Source organism: Cottoperca gobio, chromosome 14 (genome assembly GCF_900634415.1).
Source record: "Cottoperca gobio chromosome 14, fCotGob3.1, whole genome shotgun sequence".
Lineage (NCBI taxonomy): Eukaryota > Metazoa > Chordata > Actinopteri > Perciformes > Bovichtidae > Cottoperca > Cottoperca gobio.
This window is the reverse complement of record NC_041368.1, coordinates 11,821,350-11,848,453: the sequence shown is the minus strand read 5'-3', so window position 1 is coordinate 11,848,453 and position 27,104 is coordinate 11,821,350. Positions and strand designations below refer to the sequence as shown.

General features: G+C 39.7%; 1 protein-coding gene across 2 annotated transcripts in view; it reads right to left on the bottom strand.

Annotated features, from left to right (window-relative positions):
- The window catches only part of LOC115018861 (roundabout homolog 1-like), an 86,659-nt gene that overhangs the window by 58,450 nt on the left and 1,105 nt on the right, over nt 1-27,104 (bottom strand). For both annotated transcript variants that reach the window (XM_029448104.1, XM_029448105.1), the window contains exon 2: nt 7,915-8,241. In XM_029448104.1, the coding sequence (XP_029303964.1) occupies nt 7,915-8,241 (327 nt within the window). The remainder of the gene's footprint in view (nt 1-7,914; nt 8,242-27,104) is intronic.

The window sequence follows — 27,104 nt, the reverse complement described above, 5'->3', positions numbered from 1 at the left end:
ATATTCCTAATAACAATAATCCCAACACATTATAAATCATTTGTATAATGACGAATAATGTAAAGTATCATAATACTTCATAATTATCACTGACTGACATTTTGCTTTTGCAAGGATTATAGTGTATTATAATTCCCATAGTTGTATTACATTATAATCCTTTTTTATTATGCATCATAATAACTGTGATAATGCAATATAATGTGATTATAAGTGGTCCTTGGGTGCTTTGAGTGAAGCGCAGAGGTATTAGCAGATAAAATACATTATAAGTTGGTTATAAGTCACTATAAGTGGTTATTGTTTGATTTAAGTAAAGTGAAAATCCCATTATAGTATTATGAATATGAGAGCTTGTAACCATAAGTATGCAGACTATAATGCATTAAGTCTGTAATGAATTATAGACATTGGCGTCAGTAGAAAGTGTTACTGATATTTATTTAATTTTCTTGACAAGGCTACAACGCATTTCTATTGTAAAATGAAAGCTCCTGTTGCTAGAGAAAGTGCCAAAACAAAACAAAGGGAATCATAACTAATGGTATAAGTAAGTAAGCTGACAAAGAATGTAAAGGTGTGAAGGTCAGACGATTCTTTCGTCTGTGTTGATTCAGTTGTTCGCATGTGTATGCAGCACAGTCCTGACAATGTACGACACATACAAAAGGAATACCTTTACATTGGGATAATATTGCCACACACCCAGGAGCCATATGGTTTTTGTCAGAAGCTCTTGAGTACTTCCCCTCTTCTTCTCCCTTTCACCGTACCGCTGCAAGCCAAACAAACTCTTTTTCTTACGTCCTGACACTCTGGCACAAATCTGGCTCTTGGAAAACGCTGAGCTTCGGGGAGAATATAGCGACTAAAATTGTTTAGACAATACTTGCAGTGCACTCGCTTCAGTCTCCAGACTGTAAACACAAACCAGCTGTCCCCGGAGTGTGATACTTATTCACTGACTGATCCAACTAAAGGCTTGACTGGGAGAAACGCAAGAGGAACCGGATGAGGAACTGCAGGCTCGCAGATCATTCACAAACTGTCACAGTCAATTGGACGTAAACACTGATATCTGACTATGTGGCTGTGGATGAGGAGCATTTACAAAGTGTGTATGTCTATCAAACAATATCACTCCTCGTCCATATGGAGAGAAAATGACAACTTTCCTGAGACATACTGCTCTACTGCCACTTAGGATCTTTTATTGCTTTTATCTGGAGTGACTGCGGACAGGATGCTGTCAGTGACAGTGACAGCCATTTGAAGTGGGGAGCCATTAGTTAATGGATAGGGGCAGGCAGAGGGGAAACGCGACCTCTGAGAATCCGCCTTTTCTCTTCGCTGCCACGTACATCTCCTGCACCCGCTCGTTTCCCAACATAAGATTACGATCAAAGAGGAGCGGACAGGGAGGCAGAGCAGGGGTCCCACCTTAAGCTGTCAATCTCACAGTCTGACTGAGCTGCGCGCATCCCATGATCCACTTCAGAGAGCACGGTGTTACGATGAACATGTCCGTCATGTTAATGCATTCATGTAATTACCGCACACCATCGCATGTCTCCCTCTGGCTTTCCCTTTTCAAGATATGAATAGAAAACAAAACTGCATACATTTAGGATGATGAAATATTAATACAGTATGGAGATGTAATGTTTGTATCAAGTGTCTAAGATGCAGAGGATTGCATGTGCTCAATTGAGATCTGGTATTAAGAGCATTTGTCCACCATTACCTTTCACTGATTCAGGGCTGTGCCAAATTTCCTTTTTTTTTACGTTCAAAGCTTCTATTGAGGTTTTTTGAATGAAGCTTTGAATATCTGTCATCATATTATAAAAATGATAAAGATGTAAATAAATGTAATTGATGGTGCAGCGGTGCAAACACAGGAGCCTCCCTTTGTGTGCGGCGGCGGGGAGAGCAAACAGGTTTTTCGACCGCAATGAAAATGCTGTTATTGAAAGGCTAAACACCAATAAATATGTATTGAAAAAGCAGAATATTTTGTTGGATACAAACATGTTGTGAATTGTGGAAATGATTACTTCTATCTTTTTCCAATAAATATTGACACTCTGGAGTTATTAGAAATGTTTGGATGACACGAGTCGGAAACAATCCCACGGAGCCACCACTGGAATCTAAATCTACGAATAGTATAATACTGATAATATTAGTGTTCTTTATCTGCAAATGTGCAGAAATGAATAGACATGCAAAAAAGAAAAGCTGGTCAGCATTTGAATGTTGATTTAGAAGTTGAATGTCAACATTATGAATGTAGCTTCGATGCAACTATTCCAGTCCAAAAAGTGAGAAAGCAACTGAGAAAAATCTGAAAATCTCAGTTTCAGCGGTGTATTGTCAATCCACACAAAGTGTCAGGATTCAATGTCCGACCATGAGGTTAAAATAACAGCTTTGCAACATTTTTGAACGTTTCGCCCTTTCTCTTCATGCGCTCTGATGCCGCGTGACGTGACGTGTCTGCATCGCTGTCTTTCCCTTGTGGCTCATTACTTCATCACTTCACTGTTGTGGCCTAACCTTCAGTCCTGCCACAGGCCTCACTTTCTTCTAGCAAATGGCAGTGTCCAATTAGCTTAAAAATATCATGTATTCCTCTCTCTTACTGGACCTAAAAACAGGTCTTCTATCCAATAACCTTTATAGTAGACGGGCTGTGACTTTGCCTTCACCTCAATAAAGCGCTCCATGATTGAATCAAGTGGCTGAGGTCAATAGGACATATGTTCATTTCCCAGGGTCCTCTAGAGCTCCCGCCGGCAGAAAAAAAATATGCTGAGTGTCTTCTGTGACATTTATTGGATAGGAACTAAGTTATACGTCTTTTTTCCTTTTTTCCCCATTTTATTTTTTCACTTTCAGAAAAGGCTCCACTAGTCTGTGTGTGTGTGTGTGTGTGTGTGTGTGTGTGTGTGTGTGTGTGTGTGTGTGTGTGTGTGTGTGTGTGTGTGTGTGTGTGTGTGTGTGTGTGAACATGTTGTGTGTGCTTACACAGTATTTCAACCCCGTGGTCACGCTTCAGGCACCAGCACATACTACATCTGTCACTGTCTCTACCACGTCACCTCAATTTTCTGCGAACTACTTTCCCTTCTGTGCCTTGAAGGACAGACACTTCTTCCTCTCTGTCGTCTGTTCCCGCCCGTCTCTGTCACTCTCTCTCCTGCTCCCGTCGCTTTCAGCCTGTCAGCCTGTCTTTTGTCAGCCGTCTCCCCACTTTTCATCATCTCTCCCGTACTTCACTTAAATCCTAGCAGCATTAGAAAAAGTTATAAAACGGTAAATTCAGTTGGAATTGAGTTGGGGCTTTTATGAGTAATTAATTTGCCGCTGTAGCTTTCACATTTACTTTGATAAAAGATCAAATGACTAATGCTCTGTGGGATTTGTGTCAACGTGCTGCGTCTTCCCTGCCTGTGTAGTGGACTCCATGAACATATAAAATGACAAGATATTGAAGACAGCTTATTAAGTGTGTTAACTATGACAATTTAACATGTTTTTTTTCAGATCAGACAGATGCAGAGCATAAATTATTCATTGTATTGGCCAGTGCAATCATATCTTCAGCACACTGGAAGTGTTGTCTACATGCAAACATAGAATTTGGAATTTTTTCGATACTCCATACTTTACTTTCGCACCATGCATGCATCTAAAGATTAAAGCTCTACAGATGTGCGAGCAGCTCTGTGAGACTGTGCATGGGCACAGCTGTGCTTTCAGTTAAACACTAACGTCATTATACTTACATGCTGATGCTAAGCAGGTGTAATGTTTTCATCTTCCCCGTCGTAACATTCGCTAATTAGCACTAAACACAAAACACAGCTGAGGCTGATGGGAAGGTCATTAGTTTTCCAGGTATTTGGTCATAACCCAAAGAATTGGACAAAAGAAATGTTGACCTCATGATAGCGCTACATAAAGAAAGAGAAGGGTTCACTTTGGCGGGGGGGTAGGTTTGCCACGAGGAGAAGGTTTGCTATGACACAGTTTAGTGATAAATTAACACAGAGTGAAATCTCAGATCATCCTCCAGCCTGTTACACTGACAAACACCGACCAGATGTGTTCATCAACAGCAGTAACACACGCTGCTGCAATTTAAACAGACTGTGTTTTACCTGTGTAGTACACCTGCGAGTGCGCATACAGAAGCCAAACACTTTGGCACACGCCCGCGCACAGCTGCTGTGTTCACTGCAGCTGGTTGACATGCAAACCAACATGAAACATGAAGAAGGTTTTCAGTGAATATCCAGGGGTCGGTTTAAAAGTGGAAATAAGCTTTCTTTTAGCTTTTGCAGGCATTCGATGACAAATGATGAATGATAGCATTTTACGATGCAGTTCTACTCTTTATACTGGAAGATGCATCCATGTGTCACCACTCAGTATTATTGCCTGACTGGTTTTTGAGTAACAAACATAATGCAATGAAACATGATGATACTTTGCATGTGTGCATAGGCTGTTTGTCAAAGCAAAGTATTGAAAAACATCAGTTTACCGTGTGTCACACAAAAGAGGAACCAGAACATTATTTTTGAACACAGTTCCCTTCAGTCAAAGCAACCTTTATGCAATTAAAGCGTTACAGAAAATTAACAACTCACTCATTAACAAGAGAAGACAAATTATCTGACACGTTGGTCTATTGACAGAGTAAGGTCAATCCTCCTTTTAACACTCCCCAGACTCTCAGTCCTCTTACAAACTCCCTAACTCAGCAGCGTTTGCCAAAGGAGGTTCTGTTTTACTCTCCAGCCCGAGGTGACCCATGAATCTGCGTGACCTCTGAAGGATGAAGCAGGGTGACACAACTCATCCAGGCAGCTTCAACAGGTCCTCGCTGTGTTCCCCCTCCCTTGACCTTAAAACCTGACAGTAAATTTAGTGAACTCCCGAGTAATAAACTCTCCCCCTAGAGGGCTCAGCTTCTCCGGGTTGGAGTGCTGATCTGGCATTACCGCGATGCGTTTGACCATCTCTTATATTATAATTCAAAAGGTGAAACGGATACTAGAGGGGTGTTATTATTCTAAAACCTTTGCGAAATATCTGCCCAGGAGACAGAGCTCTGCAAGCTGACACAGCTGAGCAGAGCAGTGGGTGGACAGTAAAGGATGGGGAGCTCTGCAGTGTGTGAGGGCATGGCTGTGGTTGTTAACCCTTATCAGCGACACTTCCTTATGTCACTGCAGACTTTCCTGCAGAGCTTCCTATAAGCGCCAGCTGCCAGCCAAACAGCCAAACAACCGACCTCTCAATAAGGTCCAGCCTGCTACTTTGTTATTTACATTTTTGATTCAAATAAAATAGTTTGGAGCAATAAATTGCAATTCGCTATGCGTGTTCATTTTTTACGACCACTAGCCACACTTCAAAACAAGGCAAGCATGAGGATAGAGAAACGTGCCTGTCTGTCTGTATCAGTCATGTCCCCACATGCTATATATGAATGTGTGTGTGTGTGTGTGTGTGTGTGTGTGTGTGTGTGTGTGTGTGTGTGTGTGTGTGTGTGTGTGTGTGTGTGTGTGTGTGTGTGTGTGCGTGTGTGTGTACGCTCAGCTGAGAGGTTGTGTCCTGGCGAGTAGAGGCAGAGCGTCGTCTTCAGTGTTTTGACAAACATTAGCAAAATGATTCAGAAAACACATGAAGAGTTGCATTGATTGCACAGACAGGGGACATTCTCATTAGACGGGTTCATTTGGAAAACAGCGGTGGCAGCAACTTGACGATTGCACAGTAAGCATTAAAAAAGTCCACTGAAAGCGCTGCACTTTCCATACGCCACACGGACCTTTAAAATGCTTAATGAATGAATGAATTATCTTTATTTACATTGCGATATTTTATAAATAATTTATATTAAATCAAGACATGGGCTGGATAAGACGAGGGATTCAAAACATGTTCCCCCTTAAAATAACCTTTTTTTAATAAGAGTGCATTCATGTTTAACAGGATTTCTACCGCTTGAGGCAAGTTAGACTGTAAGACTTTTAAGACGAGGTATTTGGTGTAAAACTTTTTTTTTTAATAAATGTAATCAAATAATTTGAGTTTTTGAATTTGTTAGAAAAAAAATAATTTGTAAAATCAGCATTTTTAAGAAATTTGAAGATTGAATCAAGACATTTAAATACCAATTAAGGTCTTATTTTTAGATTGATTAATTAATGCCTTTTAAGACTTTTTAACGATCTGCAGCAACCCTGGTTTCTATTAAAACAATAACATAACCATCACTGTGCCATGTCTTAATAAACCTTACAGTGAAGGTGTCAATAGAGAAATAGAAAATAAAAAAGGTCTAATGATTCTAAATGACTAAGTCAGAAATAAGTGTAAATATTAATAGCAATTTACAGCTAAAAGGCTAAAAGTTACAAGAAGCCTAATTCTCCTTTATTAATTCACTACATGTTTATAAACTCATTTAAATATGCAATAATTTAGATCAGTGTGTTTTAGGAATGTGCTAGAAGTCTTTTTTACGTCTAAAATCTTTCTCCCGGTGGGGCCTGACCCCCAGACCCACTTAGCAGGGAACCTTTTCACAGACCATCTGCAATTACCCTATTCTGATGGTCGTAAGCCCTGACTTTTGCACTCTGTCTGCTTCTACACAAGCTTCATTCCATAACTCTCGCTAACGTATATATAAACACACACACACACACACACACACATATGTTTGGCTGTTGCATGCAACCTGACAGATTCCTGCCTGAGACATACTGCAGTGAAAGGCTGTTTTAGCTGGCAACACCACACACTTGACACTTACAGCTCTCGGATTCAGCGAGTTGTCACCTGTTAGGAACACGCTCAGCACTTGTTTAAACGTGGGGACTAAAGCAGACACACAGCTGCCGCATGTCTGACAGGTGGGCCGCATAGTCAACTTCCACCTGTCCCTCCACCATAAAAATGACCCATATTAGAAGGAAAGTAACAAAATAAAACAGGCTTTAAGATGTGCATGTGTGTTTCAAGTGTAATTAGATCGATGCAATTGGTTGAGTTGAAAGAGAAAAAGTAAATAACGAGACTGTGATACATTTCAGTGAGAATGAAAGTATTTTTAAAGTAAATAAAGTTGTTATTGCTTTTATGCAGGAGAATATCTAAAGGTTATATTGAGGAAATATTTTCCAGACTTTCACGTTTTTGAAAAAAGCTGCTTACTGTCTTTGAAGATGGATATTGATCTTCCTCTATCATAATGCACGTTGAGAGATTGGGAAATCAATTAAAATGCTTAACACAGCTCAAACAAATATTATCTGGATATCTGTGTGTTATGCCTGCGTATTCGAGATAGCTTCATGACAGTGGTTGCGTTAGACTTCCTCGTTGTCCGTCATTTCGTCTTAATCTTTTATTAGGACTACTCTTCATTTTAATTGAAAGTTTTTAATGATAATAGGCCTATTTAAATGTGGAGTCTGTCATTCTTATCTAATACACTTTTTGGCAAATTCAGCAAATATCTCCTCACAGTATGCTTTTTGTTTTACATTAGAAGCTTCTACTGAGGTTTCTGAATGATGTTTTTGAATGTCTGTTATCATGTGGTCAGGTTTTACCACAGTGAAAATGTTGTTTTTAAAAGGCTTAACGCCAACATATATAACTTTAAGCAGAATATTTCATTAAATGAAAACATGTTGTGAATTTCATCACGTCCATCTTTTTTCAAGAATTTTGACTTCTAGATTGAAACAATTCTGTGTGTTAGTGTTATTAATAATTAACATACAGAACAGGCTTAGATTATGCATTCATAACGGTATGGAGAGAAACGGTGAACATAGACACTTTCCATGTCAACACACAAAAGAACAGAACGCCAACAGAACTTACTAGCTACTTCCAGGGATGCATTGTGACTGATGGCCTGGCCCAGATAGTTTCGGGCCACACACACGTAGCTGCCATCGTCGGGCTTGCTCCGTCGCCCGTGGATGATACGTAGGAAGAAGAGAGACCCGCTGGGCAGCAGCATACGTTGGGAGCGGGGGTTGTCGCGGTCCGTCTCAACGCGCTCCCCATCTTTGTACCATTCCACCGTGGGGGTTGGACGGCCCTCTGCCTTACAGTTGAGAGTGGCTGGTTCCCCTTTGGACACAATGAGGTCAGAGGGGTGCTCCACAATGCGGGGAGGGAAGTCTTCCTGGCGAAGACGAGACCCTAGAGAGGAAGGAAGGGTGCAAAGGTGACAAAGATAATGAGTTCCATGTGTACACTTTACAGCTGTTAGGTACATGAGACTTACTGTATTTGTCAATGAAATGGAAAACACACAACAAAAGAGCGATTGTAAAAATCATCAAATTATCCTTCCATGCAATAAAGAGTAGTGCTTATCAAAACAGCAGCAGCTCTAAAGGAATTAGACACGGCATGTTACTATTGCTGTGCTAGTGCCTTGTATTACAATAATCCAGTTTGACAATATAATTACAACACAATCGAATGTCGCTCATAAAATGTTTTGCTTTTGTTTCAGCAGTTGGAACCCCATGAGGCATTGTAAATGAAAAAAACAACGCTGACATGTGAAATCCTCGGGAAGTAATATCGTTCAAAACATGTCTCGCCTTAAAGCACGTATTTGAAAGGAAATATTTATGCACGGTTTTTGAAAAAAAGCTTGAAGGCTGAACTATAATGGGATTATGGTGTTATCTGCGGCACAATACTATAGACGGTGTCTGTCTTTGTAGTAATATGCAGTAGTTCCAAGTATATGAAACTTCTGCTACTACAGGTATAAGAAACAACGATATGAGAAATGTTTAAGTCCCCGAATGTATAATTATGCACAGAACACTTCATTAGTAAAATATCTTAAAATATGTTACCCAGCCTCCATAATCACTACACATCACTACACATCTTTACATCTGTCTCTATGCGTAACATTAACACACACCTTTTGGACTATTATCTCTGCACATTGCACATATTCTACTTTTATTTCATATAGTGAATTTTTGCACTTCCCCTGGACAATATGTTCATAGTATTTTTTGCGTATATCTCTATATCTTGACTTTTGTAGAACAATGCTTTTATTACTATATGTATTGCTCTGCCCCAATACACCAAAGTTGGCAATAAACTGATATGCTGAAAAATGTAATCACAGTGTTCATGTAGCGGAGTATTTTCCACAGATGCCTGTTCTGTTATTTTCATCAGAAGAAAAAGGATACTCAACAGTGTTGTACTCAACAGGAGCCATCACTCTCTCTCTCCTCCTCATTTATGCTTTGTGTTCACCATTTGAAGCCAAGTTTTTCACAGCCTCTGAAATCGTTAAACCAGCCATAGAAATATGAATCAATACCTCCAACCAGACTCACAATAACAACCACAAAATCACCTCTAATCCCTGATACAATGTTGACATGTCAATCATGCTGGTCATCTCAAAGAAAACTGTGTAAAAATGATTCCCTGTGAGGCAGAGGACAAAGCAAACCTCCCTAATGAGATATATCCAGGTACACAAGTCCAGTACTACTGCACATCTTACATTCCTTCCATCTCTATCCAATCCCCCAACACATGCAAGCCACCCCAGCTCCATCCCTGCCCACACATGCTCACTCTCTCTCCTTGTTTCTCTCCAGTATTGTGTGAATGCTTTTTTTCAATGGTGTGGATTCTACAAAACAAGACACATGAGTCATTTTCACTAATTCATTCTAAACCAAAATGTGATTGTGCCTTAAACTGCAGCTCAATACAGAAAGAGAGAGAGAGAGAGAGAGAGAGAGAGAGAGAGAGAGAGAGAGAGAGACAGAGAGAGAGACAGAGAGACAGAGAGACAGAGAGAGAGACAGAGAGAGACAGAGAGAGACAGAGAGAGACAGACAGAGAGAGAGAGACAGCGAGACAGAGAGACAGAGAGAGAGACAGAGAGAGAGAGAGAGAGAGACAGAGAGACAGAGAAACAGAGAGAGAGAGACAGAGAGCATAAGAAGATGGAGAGGAGGAAGGAAATGTGGCATTAATGTCACTGTTTACCGGTTTTATTGCTGTGGGAACACTGTTCTGTTTTTCGTGCCTGCTGTAAACACTAGCTTACACAACCTCCAGCAGGTCAGGCTTTAATGTGCCAATGGCCTTGTAAAGCAGATAATCACCACCGTGCAAGAGAGTGATGAGCTCCTAGAGTCCCGCTGCAACCAATAAATCGCACACAGACAAGTGTTTACCCAGATAGATAGCGCCTCACACATTGTGAAAGGGGGGAGAATTTGTTCCACTGGGTGGATGTTTTGTTGTCTTTACCAAAATCGTATGAAGTAAAACGTGATAGTATTTAAGAGGTGGAGTACGACCCCCCCATACTTGCACCAAAAGTCAGGAACAATAGGCGTTTAATACGAAAAGGTATGCCAAAACCTCCATATTACCTGGAAGGTAGCTGTCTGTGGACTGTGCCGATAAGCCCACTGCCTCACTATTACATTCAGTCTTTTTTCTTTCCTTTGTTTTGCTTCCTTTGTCTGCTTTTCCTTTAACGATGTCAAGTGATCAACCTAGCTAAAAGAACATGCTAAAGTGCCAAAATGTTGAATTGTACAGGCAGGTAATTACCCACCTAAAAACTCCCACAGCATGTTTTCTTTCTTCAAAACAAGAACACCAGCAGGACCTTTCTTTGTGCGGGCAATGTAGTGGAAATGTAGCGTGAATGTAACAGTCGATGGTAGTGAGCACATCTGAGTCATTCTGTCAGGCGAGGGAAAGGTACACAGCATTAACAGGCCTTTTTGGGAAGTTTAAAAATTACAAAAAAACTAATTGTCTCACTTACCACTAGTTTACGCAGCTATGCAGATAGTTTGAGTTTTGAGTTATCCTTCCGAGATGTCTGCCTTCAACCCAAATATAATGGAGATGAATGGAATTGAATCAATTGAATGTGTCGGCGCGCTAATATTCTTCTTACTATCACAATGTTAACGAGCTGATAATTAGCTAGTAAAGTTTATGATGGCTCCATCTCACTTTAGCATGTTAGCATGCTAACATTGGGTAATTAGCACAATACACACAGTAAAGCTGAGGCTGATAAGAGTGTCATTAGTTTTGAAGTTATTTAGACATGATGTGGCACAAAATAACGAGCCAGGGGATCCCCAAAGTTATTAGGATTCATCCTCTGGGCACCAACATCTCCAACAAATTGTTGAGCCAACCGACTGACATTTGCAGGCGTTTTGTCAGTACAGCGGGCAAATAAAGTACACTTGGTGAACCGATTCTTCAACAGCACACCCTGGGAAGGTAACAGCACAGAGCGAGGTTCTCACCTGCAAGGCCTAAGTCTAATTACTGTGCCGCCCCAGATGAGCTTAATAATAAGGATTTAGCAAAATGCCATGTCGGAATCTAGAAACTCGCTTGTTAAAACACATTGTTGTTTCCTGAGCTGATGATGGAAGAAGCTAAGTAGTGAGCCATCTCACTTACCTCTCATCTCTGTTGAGAGTTACACATGCGCAGTATTGGTCGGGCACTTGCGATAAAAAAATTAGCAAGTTTATGAGCTGAAGAGAAAGGGTGCATTTTAATTATCCTGAAACACGGTAGGTTTTGGGCTAAACTCCAGATGTATTTAAACATGAGATTAATTATTTATAGTCTTTGTTGTTATTTGATAACCGCTAATAAATACAACTATTTGTATAGTGGCAAGTAAAAATTGACTTTAGGAAAGTACATGTTAATGATGATCCCTGGATGTTGCCTCACATTTACTGCTGATGAAGTTCTGAATCATCTTAAAAATGAGGGCAATAATCTTAAAACCTCTCCAAACCAAAAAAAAAGAAAGAAAAGAAAGGCAAAACCACCCATGTAGCTGTGAGCAAAAATGGGCGTAAACATTTCATTTAAAAACAATTGTACATGGTTTAAATATTTAAACCTATCACAGAACAATATAAACAAGGTGGCCACAGTTTGCCTACGTTTCCTAATTGTGTTGGGCTGATGCCTAAGGGTCCATTCAGCTCCCTAATCCCCCTGGCATTACAGAAAGGCAATATCAGCTCGCCACAAGTGGGCCCCCCAGAAGACCAGGCTTTATCTGCAAAGGGCCAGCGGCCAGCATACAATCAGTATGTAAAACCATGCACACAGATGCACAATGGAGTACATAGATACACACTAAAGGTCATTTGTAGCACCTGTGCCCCTACAAATATGTATTTTTCTGTCAGTCATCCCTCAGGCAGTTCTGTTGTTTTATAAAAATCTAGAGAGAGAAGGCGAGTGAAGAGCAACACATATAAAAGAGAAAGGAGCATGTCTGTGTGGTGTTCTCTCAGTCAGTGAAGGTGGGTAGAGAGTCTATTTTCTCCAAAAATGTGCGTCTCTCGAGAGCATCGACTAAAATGTGCTGGAAAGTATGTTGTATTAACAAGCTAGGTATTTTGTATTTTATTCAAGTAGGTTTGGTGAATATGTAAGTTAATGCAGTTGGCATGGGGGATCAAGTATATGAGGAAAGGAGGAGGAAAAGAAGAGGGGATGCATGCATTCTGTGATTCTAATAACACAATGTGACAAATATGAGTGTAATTTACTCCAACGTTGGTGGTCTTGGATCAACCTGCCCCAGTGTAATTTACAGTACAGTGCTGTATGTATTTAGAGTGCATGAAAGGAGGCTACTATGCCTGTTTGGAACTAAACCAAAGAAATATACAGAGAACATATCAAATATCACAATCAAATTAGCTTACTGCACTGAGGTCACACTAGCTGTCAGTTCAAAATGAAAAATGATCCTTTCCAAAGGAACTTCAGACAGGCTGACACACACACACACACACACACACACACACACACACACACACACACACACACACACACACACATGTTTAAGATGCATTACCAGTTTCCACTCACTTTTCAGGCAGTGGGTGACATTTATGAATGTAGGATGCTGTGGACTGGCACCCTTTGGTTCTGCTGACAGCTGTGTGACACAATCAGCTTGCTCAGTGACTCTGACACCAAGCCTACCAGAGCCACAGTTGAGGAAATGGTAAATCTCCACCTGAGGTACTGTGGGATTACCTGGGCTACTCTGGAAGAGTAACACTCAGGCACAGCCAATAATGGCAGGCAGACTTAGTTGGAGGCTTAAGTGTGCGCAGTAAATGGAACAGCCATGTCTTGTTAAGAAAATCCTTTTGTTTCAGTCTGTAAAAGTCATTTAGTTTTCTTTCTTTCTTTTGGTAACCCGTGGGCTAGAACTAGGATCAGCCCACACGTTTAATGGCGAGACAGAGATTTACAGAAGCTTCTGAGTTCAAAGCAGTAATCTTGCAAGACAAATGACACCACATGTTTGAACAGACAACTATCCGAGACTAAATGAACAAGGCAGATATTGCAAACACAAAACTAAGATTTAGAGGCTTACAGAGCATTTAGGAGACAGACATGACAAGTTACACACCTCCGGGTGCCCTAAACCTGTATTATTTCTAATGGCCAGCAGGGGGCGACTCCACTGGTTGAACAAATAAGTATGATTTTATAGAAGTCAATGAGAAAATGACTCCACTTTTCACTTGAGTAATTACCTCAGTAAACATTTTCCTGATGAGATTATGGTCTCAACAGCTAGTTTCAAGTATTCTTCAATACAGCATGATGTTCATTTCTTGTATATTCAGTTCCCATTTAGAGTAAAATAGACAATAAAGCAGAGTATGCTTTAGGGCGTGGTGACCTTGTGAGTGATAAGGTTTGGGTGTTGTCCATGATTTTATGGTGACAAGATGGGGATGGCCAAAAAACAAGATGTCGGCAGCCAAAATACCGAATTTGAGACTTCAAATCAGTGTTGCATGTCACTGTGACTAGGTTCACGTCTTATATACAGTCTACACAAGCTACACAGAGAAACTCTATAAAGAGTACTGCAAGGAAAACCTCAACTGAACTAAGTAAACTACTGAAGTTGTCTTATGTTTGGTTAGTGGTCAGAAATTAATAATGTATTTTTAAATTTCACTGGCCAGTAAATGTTAAACAGATGTTGGCACTTCTCCACCTTTGGCCTGACATACAGTGTGAGAACACTATTACACAAAAATAGCAGATTAGGTATGACTTTATAATGCAGAATTAATTCTATTTCTGAATAATAACTGACTGCTGTCATCATTTCCATCCTAAAATACACTTCACAGACCCAGGCTAGACATCCGTCTGACTCTGCAACACTTAACTAGCAGCAGCAAAGCATTCGTGTGACAAGTGGGTGATATTGTGCAAGTGTTTGCTGTGCATCAATGCACCACCTTTGGTATTTTAAGCACATCTGATTATACAGAAATGTCAGCAAAACATCCAACAAATCCTCTCTTCTACGGCCAAGTTCTGACTAATATGGATTCAGCGCTACATCAAAAGGGATCAAAGGGAGGCCTGTTTTATAACACTGCCGACTCTGTAACAAAAAGGTTAAATGCACACAAAAGCACAAAAGACGAAATCATGCTGCAAGAAAAACTTATTTTTAAAAGCCATCCACATACACCTACAACTAATTCTCTCCATAGTGAAGCATAATACCTAGAAATGATGATGAACCTCATATCTGCCCCTGCTAGCTTTAATAAGTGAGGCATAGCGTTTCTTTCAGGCCGAGGACTGAAGTCATATTCACGCAGGTGTACAGCACGGACATTATAACCTTACACTTAACATCGGCGTGACACCGAATAGTCGGCTATTCGATGTGCCAAGGACTGCTACTCTCACAGTGGAATCGTCACAGTGGCAGGAAACTGTGGTTATGAAACAAAGGATCATTCTATTCAGGCTACACGGGGGTGCTGAATGTCGGATTTGACATGAAATTGCTTTGTTTCTCCCAATGAATCATGATATATAGCCTATTTTGGTATATATATCCAGCCTATTAATAATACTGGTAATAAACATTTGAAAATAACTAACTTTCAATCAATGTGTGAATAAATCACCATGTGGATTTAAATTTGCCGGCACATTGGAGCTGCATCTTGGTGATAGCGGCAAAAAGGTTTAACAAGAACAACAGCATAATTGTCACTCTCTTTAAACGGTTAGACGGTTTGTTTAAATTAACTGTGCTAAGAAGAAATAGTCCTGCACAGAACCCCCCATAAAACCACATCTTGTTTTTGTCGTTTTTTATGGATTAAACAGACAAGATATAACATGTTAACTGGTGAGTTTTAAAGGGAGTAGTGCACAGAGTAGTGGAGGGACTTTGTGTATCTTTTGATAGAGCCACGCTAGCTAGACGTTTCCAGTCTTTATGTTAAGCTAAGCTACTACTGCCGGATTTAGCTTCATATTCATCATAAAGAGACGGTGATATCTATCTTCTCATCTAACTCTTGGCATGAAAGTGAATAAGGGTATTTCCTCAAAACATTGTGTTATTCCTTTGACGAAGAGAAGGAAAAAAAAGGTGCACATTGGAAAATAAACCATTTGTGTTGCTCATCCCTAGGAGACACATATTCCAAACATACACACACACACACTCATTCATTTGTAAAGTAAAACACAGGGAACCAATAAATGCCGAGCATTCTTTCACAGGCTGTATAAACTACAATTAAGTGGAACAGTTGAACACTGTCATTCACTCAAGTATGTGGGGGAAGGAATGTGAGTGTGTTACTATGTCTGTGTGTGGCCAGGACAAGGTGTCTGCAACCGCACTCTCTCTTACGCTGCGCTCACACATTTGATCTTCTTAAATTGCATTTGTTAAAGTGATTTTAATCACATGGAATTAATGAAAAACTTGAATTACAAAATTGTGAGTTTTTCTTCTACTGACACCCTTCTAACAACACAATGCACAATGCAGCAGTCTGCAGAGGGGAGAGTCAAGGTCGTGGACAAGATAACACCTCCCAACTGCAGCACCCAGATGTTTGGGGCAAGATACGGACTGACTGGGAATGCACAAGTAATACGCTTGCAAGCTTAACACACGAGCGGCTTAAGAATACATATTACAAGATGCAGAGAAAGATTTTGGAACAGCAACAACTGATGCTTTTAAATATCAATTAATCTGTCAATTATTATTTTTTACGATGAATACATGAACTGTCTATACAATATCAGAAAATAGTGAAAAAGGCTCATTACCATTTCCCAAAGCCCAAACGAATGTATTTAAATTAAATATTAAATTAAATTAAATCTTGTCGGACCAAAAGCCCCCCCAATTATTTATTTTTTATTTCGAAAATGCTTGAAACAGTGAATTTTTTGCATGTTTCCCTTAACAAAAGAAATACTATATATTTAAACAATTACAACTAATACTAAACAATTTATATATTCTCAAAATTGTTGACTATTATTTATATGTCGATTAAATGATCGATTAATCGTTTAATATAAATGACTTCATGACCCTCCTTCATTGAGAATATTGTGCAAATATTTATTTATGTACTATGAAGCCGGGTCCTTAATTGTTTTCCTTCTGTGTGTTTAATATCACAATATTGTGAGAACAAAATCTACTTTGGGTTGTCAGCTGTTAAATGCTCACTTGAAAGGTAACAAGCAGCGAAGTCCCCAGGGCAGACTCAAACCAGAACATTGCTGGTACCGATAAACATCTGAGCCAACTAGGTCACCAGGACACTTTAACTGGAAAATAAATCCATCAGGCTGTCAACAACACACAAGCTGTGGTCTTTGTTTTTCAAACTAAAAAACAAACTGCATTCTTCATCTAATGCTCCTGCAGTGTGTACGAATCCAACAACATGATGGTGCTTCAGTTCATTGAAATGATTTGGATTTGTTCAAATGTGACATGACATGCGATATATTCGCAGCTCAGCTCATACTGTTTACTGGTAATCCCTAATTGAGTCACAATTGTCAGCATTTTTATATACTGACGATATATTGCTGTGACATATGAACAGTTGAGCTGTGCTGTATTTGTGATAAGAAACACCTTAGGAGCACAACTGCCTGGAAAGGCCAGCAGCAGCCCATCTAAGAGGCTTATCCATACTCCATTAAATCTTCAGTGGAAAGTAAGCAGGCTGTATAGGCCATTGACATTGCAGTGGCAGGGATGTAGTTTGTTATTATTAAAGAGAAAAAAATCCACTTTGGGTTAATCTTGCATGTACTGATTTAATATCTTATCATCAGTTAGTCTACAATATTTAGTATAATGTGTATTTGACCATCTGCACTTTATTATGTTTCCTTAATTTCCTTTGAGGCTTGTAAGTTATAAAACTGTCATTTGAAACCTGTTTCGATACACTAACTGAGTTAATACATTAATATAACATTAGCTTCCTGCTGTGTCATTGCATGTCACAAGTGCATGTCTGCGTGACCTACATTTATTTTGGATCTTAATTGCGCCCCTGGTAGTGGCAGCCCAGATGTGAACAGACTGTCGTACTGTGACGGGAAGAGAGACTTCGCCCAGAGCACCAATCCCATCTACAGCACTGAAGCCCTCTCACAGGACTTCTGGTTATTAAAGTCCCACTTCATGAACGTGTGCATGCGGACACAGACACATGTGTGTAATATCTCAATATCAACAGACACACAGGAATTTAAACAGTGGAAGAAAAGAGCTCAGATTTGCCTTTAAACCACTCTTCAGACTGTAAATGACGAGGAATGAAGAGGCATAATGAGCCGGATGACCCTGGATGTTTTTGAACTGCATTGACACCAAAAACAATCATATATCATCGTCAAAGAGGACATTAATAAGAAGCCACAAGGTAGTCCTGTGTAGAGTCATTCAGTAGAAGAGTTAGATGGATCTCACGTCGCTCTGCAATAAGCCCTACTGTGTCAGAATACCAGCTCTATGGTATTGCTACCCTTCGAGTTGGATTACGATTACGTCTGAAGGAATAGTATGACACAATGTTCACTGTCTTGCCAAGAGTTAAATGAGATGATTGCTACCACTCGCTGTTAAAGGGTAACTTCAGTATTTTTCAACCAGGACCCTATTTTCACCATGTTTAAGCAATGGGGACAACAACTTTTAAAATGTATCCAGTATTGAGCGAGAGTGCTGCAGCTGGTATCCGGTAAACGGGCCGCAATGGGGAAATTCCAGAATTGTTGCCGGAAGACAACAGTGGAAATGTGAGTGAAAGTTGAAGAGAGGAGTGTCGGTGTTGCTACAGTTTGTTGTGTAGGAGTACAGAAAGCGTGTTATCTTCATTTTTTAATGTCATTGCTGAATGTTGACAATGTGTGTGTGATGCGAGATTTCAGATGGAGAGTTTTCCTTGAGCGAAACTTCAACTGTTAAACCGGATCAAGTGAAAAGTGTAGCGTCATTTCCATAATATTGCCTGACACTGAAATGATACAAACACAAAGCAACATGTCCAATCAGTTGTAAAAAAAACCCAAAAACAAGCTCTTTTTGTGGACATACAGTATATTGATGGTGCGGAATTGCCCGGTGGTATTATATTGCAGCACTCTCACTCAATACTGGACCAATTAAAGGAATTGTTGTCCCATTAGTCCCTTAGACACAAAAACATGGGAAAATAGGGTCCAGGTTAAAAAACACCAAAGTTACCCTTTACAGTAAGTATGAAGCTAGAGCCAGGAGACAATTAGCTTAGCTTAGCATAAGTCTCTACTCACATATTTATTTTTTTAATTAGTAAGTAAAGTTTCCAGAAGTCTCAAACTGTTCCTTTAAAATGCATCGCTGGCTTCTCTTTCTCAAACAACATGCAGATTGCAAAGCTCATCACTCTTGTGATACTGATGTCCAGCTATCTGAGCTGCCTGCCACCTTTCACTTGTGTGTGCTTAATGGTAATATCAAGAATGTATGCAAGATAGAGAATATTTACACACGCATATAGAAAGCTCTATGTCCACATCAGAGGTAGTCTGACCGACATCTTAGTGTCTGACTTTGTTGCCTTGCAAACACAAACTTGGATTAAAAAGTAAGTAATAAAAGTGTCTTAACTAGAAACAGATTAATGAAACGGTGGAAAGTTAACACACTAACCTGACATTAGCTTGTAGAGAAATAACACTAAAATGTGTTTTGTTGTTTGTCAATGTGGTTTCAAATTTTGAGGCAGCAGTCCAACTTTCAAAAAAAAGCAACGGGTGTCTGACACATTGGCATCCGTCAAGCCAAGGAGCCAAATACAAATCTTATCAAAACACAGCTGCTGCTGCTGCTGCTGCTGCTGCTGGTGGTGGTGGTGGTGGTGGTGGTGCCCATTTCTACCTCGGTGGAAATACACTTATTCGTTCATTCATTTTTAAAAGGTAGATCTCCTTGCACTTTCAGCACACAGTGGCCACAGAATATATGCCTTGAAATCACCCATTCCAAAGATTAATGTCTTAAATTAATGATGAGAACCTGAAATGACTTAATTAATACAAAAAAGCCAAGAGCTTAAAGTACAAACGCAGTGCATAAGAGCAAACCCCATTCTAATAAAGCATGTATATCAATAGTACCTGCAGCAATACTACAAGTGGCAATAAAGCACCGCAGCGCGAGCAGCCAAGAAGTCAGAGTTCAGCGTGGAAGAGAACCGGCTCCAGGAAATCCATAATGTACTGACCTCGGTTTTTTTCACAGCAAACCTGCTTGTGTCAATCACTTTCACTGGGCAAATATCATTTTAACTTTGTCTGGACAAATTGCTTTTCACTTCGTTTTTGCTTTGAAGGATTGACGTGTTCGTGAACAGACTTCAATGCTTTTTCTTCTATGAAAAGTTAAAAGCTTACCCTTTGATAAACTTTCCCAACTGATTTTGAGAAGAGGATTAAAACTTTTCATGTGGTAGGAATTCGAGAATTTATCTGTTTTAACAGCTTTTTATTTGGCTCCATTCGTGGTGGTGCTGTTGATCTGTTGATTTGGTTGTTGACGTGAGGAATACGGTTAAAGCCAAGCTTTCCAGCTTGATTTCCTATATTGTTGCGTGGATTGAGTTTGAAAGGTACGAGGTCTTTCTGCGGTAAACCATCACTAACACATTTCCGTAAAGAGTGCAAAACTCAGCGTGCAATCTAAAAATCTTGGCAAAAGTTGTAATGATCCGCCAGTCGGAGAGAGGTTCCACTCGACTGTTTAATGTAATGTTGCAATGATTTGTGAAAAAAAAAAAGAAGCTTAACGCAACAATTTGTCATACCTCTCACTGCCAAACAATCATTGTTTGGAATAAAGCGGCTTTATAAAATCTGGCTACAGTCCACACATGATACCAATCGTACATGTCACAATAAAGCCGCTGTTTGTAGTGAGCAAAACAGTACAGGTAATTTGGTTGATTAGAATGGTTCTTATTGCAGTGGAAAATTACAGGCTATGGGAACATGAATGACTGTCTGGAGTTTCCTTTTATCCTGTTCATACATACATATTCTGAACATGAGTTAATTGCTGTATTTCCTAACACCAAAAAACACCAAAGATTTCTTCCCTCTTCCTAACACCTTGACACAATCCCTGCCCACACTTTTCTTTTTCTTCCTTACTCCCTCATTACTCGAGGCATTCTTTGGTGGCTGCCACACATCTCTGCAGCCCCCGGTAATATGGACTTGCAGAAGAAGGCTGTATTGTAAACCAGCACAGAAATGGGAGAAATGGAATGTAAGAACGTGCTGCCTGGATCCGAGACACTTTTTTTTCTTTTTTGACCATAAAAAAGAAAAATGTCTTATTTACACAAACTGTAGAGTTGAATACGCAAATGGAAAATCTGTAGTTGATTGATGCCTAGGGGGCGAAAATAAAAAGATAATTATTTTCTTGTGAACTGGTCAGTTAGACATCAAAAGTAGCAGGGAAAAGTAATAAAAGCACTGTGATACGGAAGGTGAAATACAATTTAAAAAAAGTATTTCCATAACCATAACATAGATAAAATAGATGAGCATATCATAATCCTGTTACATACTTTATGATTAGCTCTTAGGAAATGTTTGTATTACTTGTTAGTTGCTGTTAACCCCTGTATCAAACAAACTAAACATACAAGTCTACTTTACAGGATTGAAATGTCTCTTCAGTTAATCATGCTGAATGAAAGAAATTAGCTTTAAATACTAAGAATAAATCAAACAGATGAACAAACAAAGTGGAGTTTCTTGATTACCTGTGGACTTTTCTTTTTAGTGCACTGTAGACAGAGTGCATATCTACTTAAGCAAGCAGAAACAACGCAAACAGTGTTAAATGAATATGAATTTAAGTTCAGCAATTTTGTCATTATTAATAAATTGCTGTATTTTATCAGGTGGAAGAAAGAAAAAAAAAATATATATATATATATATATATCGACATTTTAAATCGTCCGTCAGCTGCCCTGCTCTCTAAATCGGCCATTGAAAAACCCATGTCTGTCGACCTACTAATCTCCCACTGGCTCTCTCACTAACTAATGAGACTGTATGTCAAAATGGTGGAGATGCTTTGGGAGACATTCCAGAGTCCACCTCTGGTTAATGAAGGTAACATTAACCCTGTAATAACAAGGTCATTCCTGAGGGCTTCATGCTCATACTGGCTTGCTGATTCAACCCGCTCTTTTCATCATCACTGAAGGCTTATTGGGATTTGACGAACCAAGTGAAGGACTGGTGCTGGTTTAGATGTTGCTCTGATCAAGGCTGTCCGAATACATTTTAAACTGAATTTAAATAAGTTCAATGTGTCAAAGAAGGATTCTTGATTCATTATTTTAACGGGCAATTGAACTGGACGCATCAGTAGACCCCGGTTTATCGATTCTATAAGCCAAGTGACTGGGAGAGTATCAATTCCATTGATTATTATGCGCCTGACTGGAGAGGAGATGACTCACACAGATGTAACCTTGAGAAGCATCTCAGAGGTCATGCTATTACTATGACCTTTAAAGCTGCCCTTTCAAAATATTAACTCTCCCAATTACTCTCAAACCCCAGATCCATGACGACCACTGCAGCACATCAATCATTGGTGGCACGGATGGACAAGTTGTAGGGACACAAACGTACAACAATTTGTTTCAGAGAGTGCTCTGTGTAAGAGAGCAGATTTATTTACATAAATAATTATCCAAAGTGTCTCACAGCCAAAGCTGGACCCTGACCTCGGAACAGGAAACTAAGGTCGAAGGAGAACAAACAGCCCGGAAATAAACCACAAACCCAGGGGAGATTCTAAGTTTATAGAACTTTATAGAAGTGTATTGTCACCTCTGGGTGACAAGCTCAAGATATTCAAAATATACAATATACAATAACGATTAATCTGACAATCATCTTCTAGATTAATAACTTTATTGTTTGGTCAAACAAATTGTGAAGAATTGTGTCTTGTCAGCCCAAAATACAAAGATATTCAATTTAATATGATATAAAACAGTGAAAAGAAGGAAATCTCCATATAAGGCTGTTTTCTGTTTCTGTGGGTTGCAGCTCTAGTTGCACCTAATGAAGACATTATTGTGCTTTAATAAGAACTTGAACTATCTTGCTGACCAAATGAACTATGCTGTGATTGTTACAAAGAAAAGGTTCAAGGAAGTAGTACGGGTGTGGGAGGATCCTTCAGGCAAGGAACCTGCTACCTTTCCATGGCGGGCAGATCGTTATCGATCCTCTTCAAAATGAGCAGTTGTGTGTGTGTACGTTTATGAACGTGTCTGTGAGGAGGTGTGATGACCTGTGAACTCCAGGCTCGCGGGCGCTTGTTAAAGCTCTCAGTAGCTACTGTTCCTTAGGGTTGGCAACCACGCTCGGCCTCACAACACCACAGGAAACCAGTGAGTAAACAAGGCAAGCAATCATGAAACACAGCCTTCAGCACACAATCCGAAAACACACATTTAAAATCGAGCTTACGCTAACACCATTATATATGCATGTATGCACATTCACTCAGGAGCAAACATTTGCAGCAACGTGTGCAGCTGTTTGAGAGGAAAGAGGGATACAGTCTCAGTTTCTCTGCAGTTCCTGGGGGACAAAGTTCACATGAGTTAATAATGACCTCAAAAATACCTGTGTCAAACAACATTCCTTTGGCATGACCTCTTCTTCACTGACTCTGTGAATACTCTGTGTAACAATGAACACATCATTTAAGGCTTAAGGTGTTTATCGGACTCAACCCTTTCCAAATATAAACACAAAAAATGGCTTACAAAGTCCAGACATAAACATAAAACCAGGATTGATGGATCCCAAGGGATGGGTGAGAAAAATATAAATTGCTTAAAAGCCTTAAAGCCATTCAGAAGTGAAAAAGCCCGATGTGCTGGCGAGTCGCTGCCAGCAGTGAAGAATAAAAGAGCACGTGCTAAATTAGCAAGCAAACCAGTGCACCTTTCTTAAAAAACAGAAGGGTTTCTGCAGATTCTCAGTCAGTGTGAGTGACGCAGCGAAGGACCACGCCCGGAATCATTCACAATGACGTGTTCCAACAAATAACCAACATTAAAGAAGATCCTTTCCAACCAAACTGGTCTCTAGTGAAGCTTATTAGTTGCATTACTTCTAAGGAAGAAAAGAAGCAAGTTAACAATTCCATCCAACAAACAAAGGAATTCTCGCCGGCGCGCAAAGATGTCCCATCAGTCCCATCATCCATAGCAAAGAAGTCCTCATTAGTAGTGGGACTCGCCTCATCACTGTCACCACCACAAAGACTACAGGGAGTCTTGTTAGCTTAGGGGAAGACACAGTGGGTCAGTTTCCCCCAATTAAGCCGTTATTACTTAAAGTCCAGAGTTCTGTATCAAGCGGCGTGCGGTATTTTGGGTCACAACAGGCAACCTCTCGCAGCCGTGAGTGTCAGTCGCCAACGCAGCATGAGTAGGTACACGTGAACTCTGACCTGTGTGCAACTAACTCCAGCAGGCCAGCCAGATGTCTCAATCAAACTGTTCCCAACTGGGGCTGCTGCACACGCCAGTGATGGAATTAGGCTGCTGGTCTCTGAGCCCCTCTTGTACGTGCTACTCCACTGATAACACATGGACGAGGGGGTCTATAAAGATAAAATAAGCCTCAGAGGGCCTTCGTCACTTATTGCTAAAGTCATTAGCCTAGTTATTAGCTTAGCTAGTATGGTTATTATGACGATATTATTCCCATCAGTCCCGGCAGAACTGAGAGGGTTAACTGAGCGTTCCAATCCAGTTTGGAAGCACAAGAGTCATAAGAATACGGACGAGCCGTTCTTTTATTGTCCCACGGTTCCTTTTTAGACACGGTTTACAGACCATAAAAACACAGCAGGTAGAACGTCGAGGCCAGTCACTCTGGGGATGCATAATTAAGATCTGCGGGATGAAAGGGACAAAAGCCGTCTCGACACGAGCATGTGCTTTTAATGGCCATCATTTAGATTATTATGTATCGTCCAATTACCGTCGGCAGATTTATTATGCAGAGAATAAACTCTTAACAAAGGGGAGTTCCAGTAGTACGGTGAAGTCACTTAACAGCACAGCGCAATGTTTTAATGATGGACCTTTGTACGTTTTTTATGCTACAGTTAAGATACTGTACAAGGGGATGAGTTGGTATACATTAAACAAAAGTAGGGTGGAAAAAAACATGTTGTCATCATAATGATTGCAATTTGTTAAGCAGCAATCATTTTCAAGGGCAGGCATGTAAACCTGGCAGCTATCCCAGATATAATGTCGAAAAATCCCTGTAATCGATGGCGAGATAGGGATGTGGTAAACACACTCACAGGCAAACATGGCCATTGAATTAAATAAATACTAAGGGGTTAGTTTCATGTCAGGTGTACATTTAACTATTCGTTGTTGAAGGATTAGAGAACTCCTCTAAAAACGCATAGAACAGCACACATCGCCTTGAAGTGCTCTTGAAACTCTCAGGATTACGTGGTCACCAAGTTTGTCAGTTTGGAAATTTAGAGACAACTAACTGGAAAATTTGTGTCATACACTTTCTTGTGGTCTTGATGTGGATAGGCCAGCCTTAGTATGTTTCCTTCGTTTGAGTCACCGCTACGGAAATGTAAGAAAACAGTTGCTAAATAGGCTGTATTATATCCACATGACACTGTGCAGCTTCTGCTATGGTCACAGAAGCTAGAAACAGAAACATTTGGTGCATTATCTTTGGTTTGGAAAATGTTACATAAATAACACTCATAATTTGTTCATTTCAAAGAATGCGTCACACCCATTAAGGTTTAACCCACACGAGAGCAAAAACCTTGGAAAATCTGCCTCTACGCTTTCAAAGAAAAGGAAGACCAGAGCCAAATAAAGCCATCACTCAGTGACAGACACTTATGAAAGTTCTAGTGCTGAAAATATATTGTTCTTTTTTCAGTCTGTGGCCACTGCTAATGTTACTGACAGCTGTCTTTGTGTTACAGAGTGAACAAGACCGGCGCCAGTCGGGAATTTGAGGGACTTTTCGAATTTCTAAAAACATTTTTGATTTATTTATTATTTTACTTGCTTATTTTCCATCGCCTGTGGTTCCAAGAAGAGATGCATTGATATTTTGTCAGATTATTGGTGAATGTTTCAACAGAAATGACTAATTTACTACAACTAATTAGGGCTGAAGCTTTACTCTAGCCTAAAATCCTCTCAGTAGCTTCAAATATGTAAAGGAAAATATATATATTTTTTAATTTATTCTCTATTTGGCATGCTGTTGACCCTTGTATTCAGCCTAATGTATTTTTGGGGAGCCATGATTCCCAACAGCAGGTGCGTAGGTAAAATATTTTGTTATCTAATATCTGGAATGAAGCTACCGACTATTATAAGTCTATGTCACTGTACTGCTGCTGTATTAGGGCTGTCCTCAACTAAAGGAATTCAACTAACACTAGTTTGTCAACTAATCGATGAGTTTCTCCACAAAGAATCATGCAAAAGCAACACTTAAGTGTTTGCCAGAGATGCACTCATAAGTTTCTTGTAAAATAGTCATTCAGCTTGAAGAAAGCCTCCAAAAATGACGAATCGTCTTAAGAAATCTTAGTCAACTAACACCAAAACGACCAATTACTCAACTAATCGACTGAGAGGGGGCAGCCCTATACTATATTTTGTATAATATTAGTGTGTCATGGGTGGAGGAGGTGGTGTCTACTAATGCTCCTTCAATGGATACCCCTGCGAGGTCTGCTGCTTGACCGGGCCACATATGAGGTGAAATCAAGGCTAAAGAAGAATGTGTGAGACAGTAAAGTCGAGTGGAACATAAGAATGTTGTCAGCACTCCAACAAAAACTTTTCTTTGCTGATGTGCACGACAACCTCCACCTGCAGTATCAGTGCTACATCAATGTTTTGCTTGGGTTCATTTTCCCAGCGTGAACCCTGACCCTCCAACAGAAACACAGCACAAACATAACATGTGTAATCCAAAGCTTTTTTTTCTCTGTCCCAGATTATGGTTAACAATTAGAGCTGCAAAGATTAATTAATTAATTATCAACTATTTAATTAATCGCAAACTATTTGAATAATCGACTAATCGGTTTGAGTCATTTTTTTAAGAAAAAAAATGTATCTAGCTTCCTAAATGTGAATTTTTTTTGTATTAATTCACTCCTCTATGAATATCGTTGAGTTATGGATAAAGTAAGACCTTTGAGAAAAGTAACCTCGGCTTCGGGAAACACTGATCGAAATGTTTCACTCTTTTCTGGCACTTTATTGAACTAACTAACTTAGTAACTAATATATTACTTATAGAAAATAATAGACGGATCAATCGACAATGAAATATATTGGTTATAGATTGCAGCCATATTAACAATGCATGCTGCAACATACTGTACATGTCATGCTGGGCTTGAGTATGCACACTCAAAAATGAAGTTACTAGATGAAAAATATCACGTAAACTAAAATACCAGTGAGCATGGGACTATAAATGTCTCTCTCAACAAAAAGTCAAAAGTAAAATGTATTTAAATGTTCTTCCAGATTAATTTAGT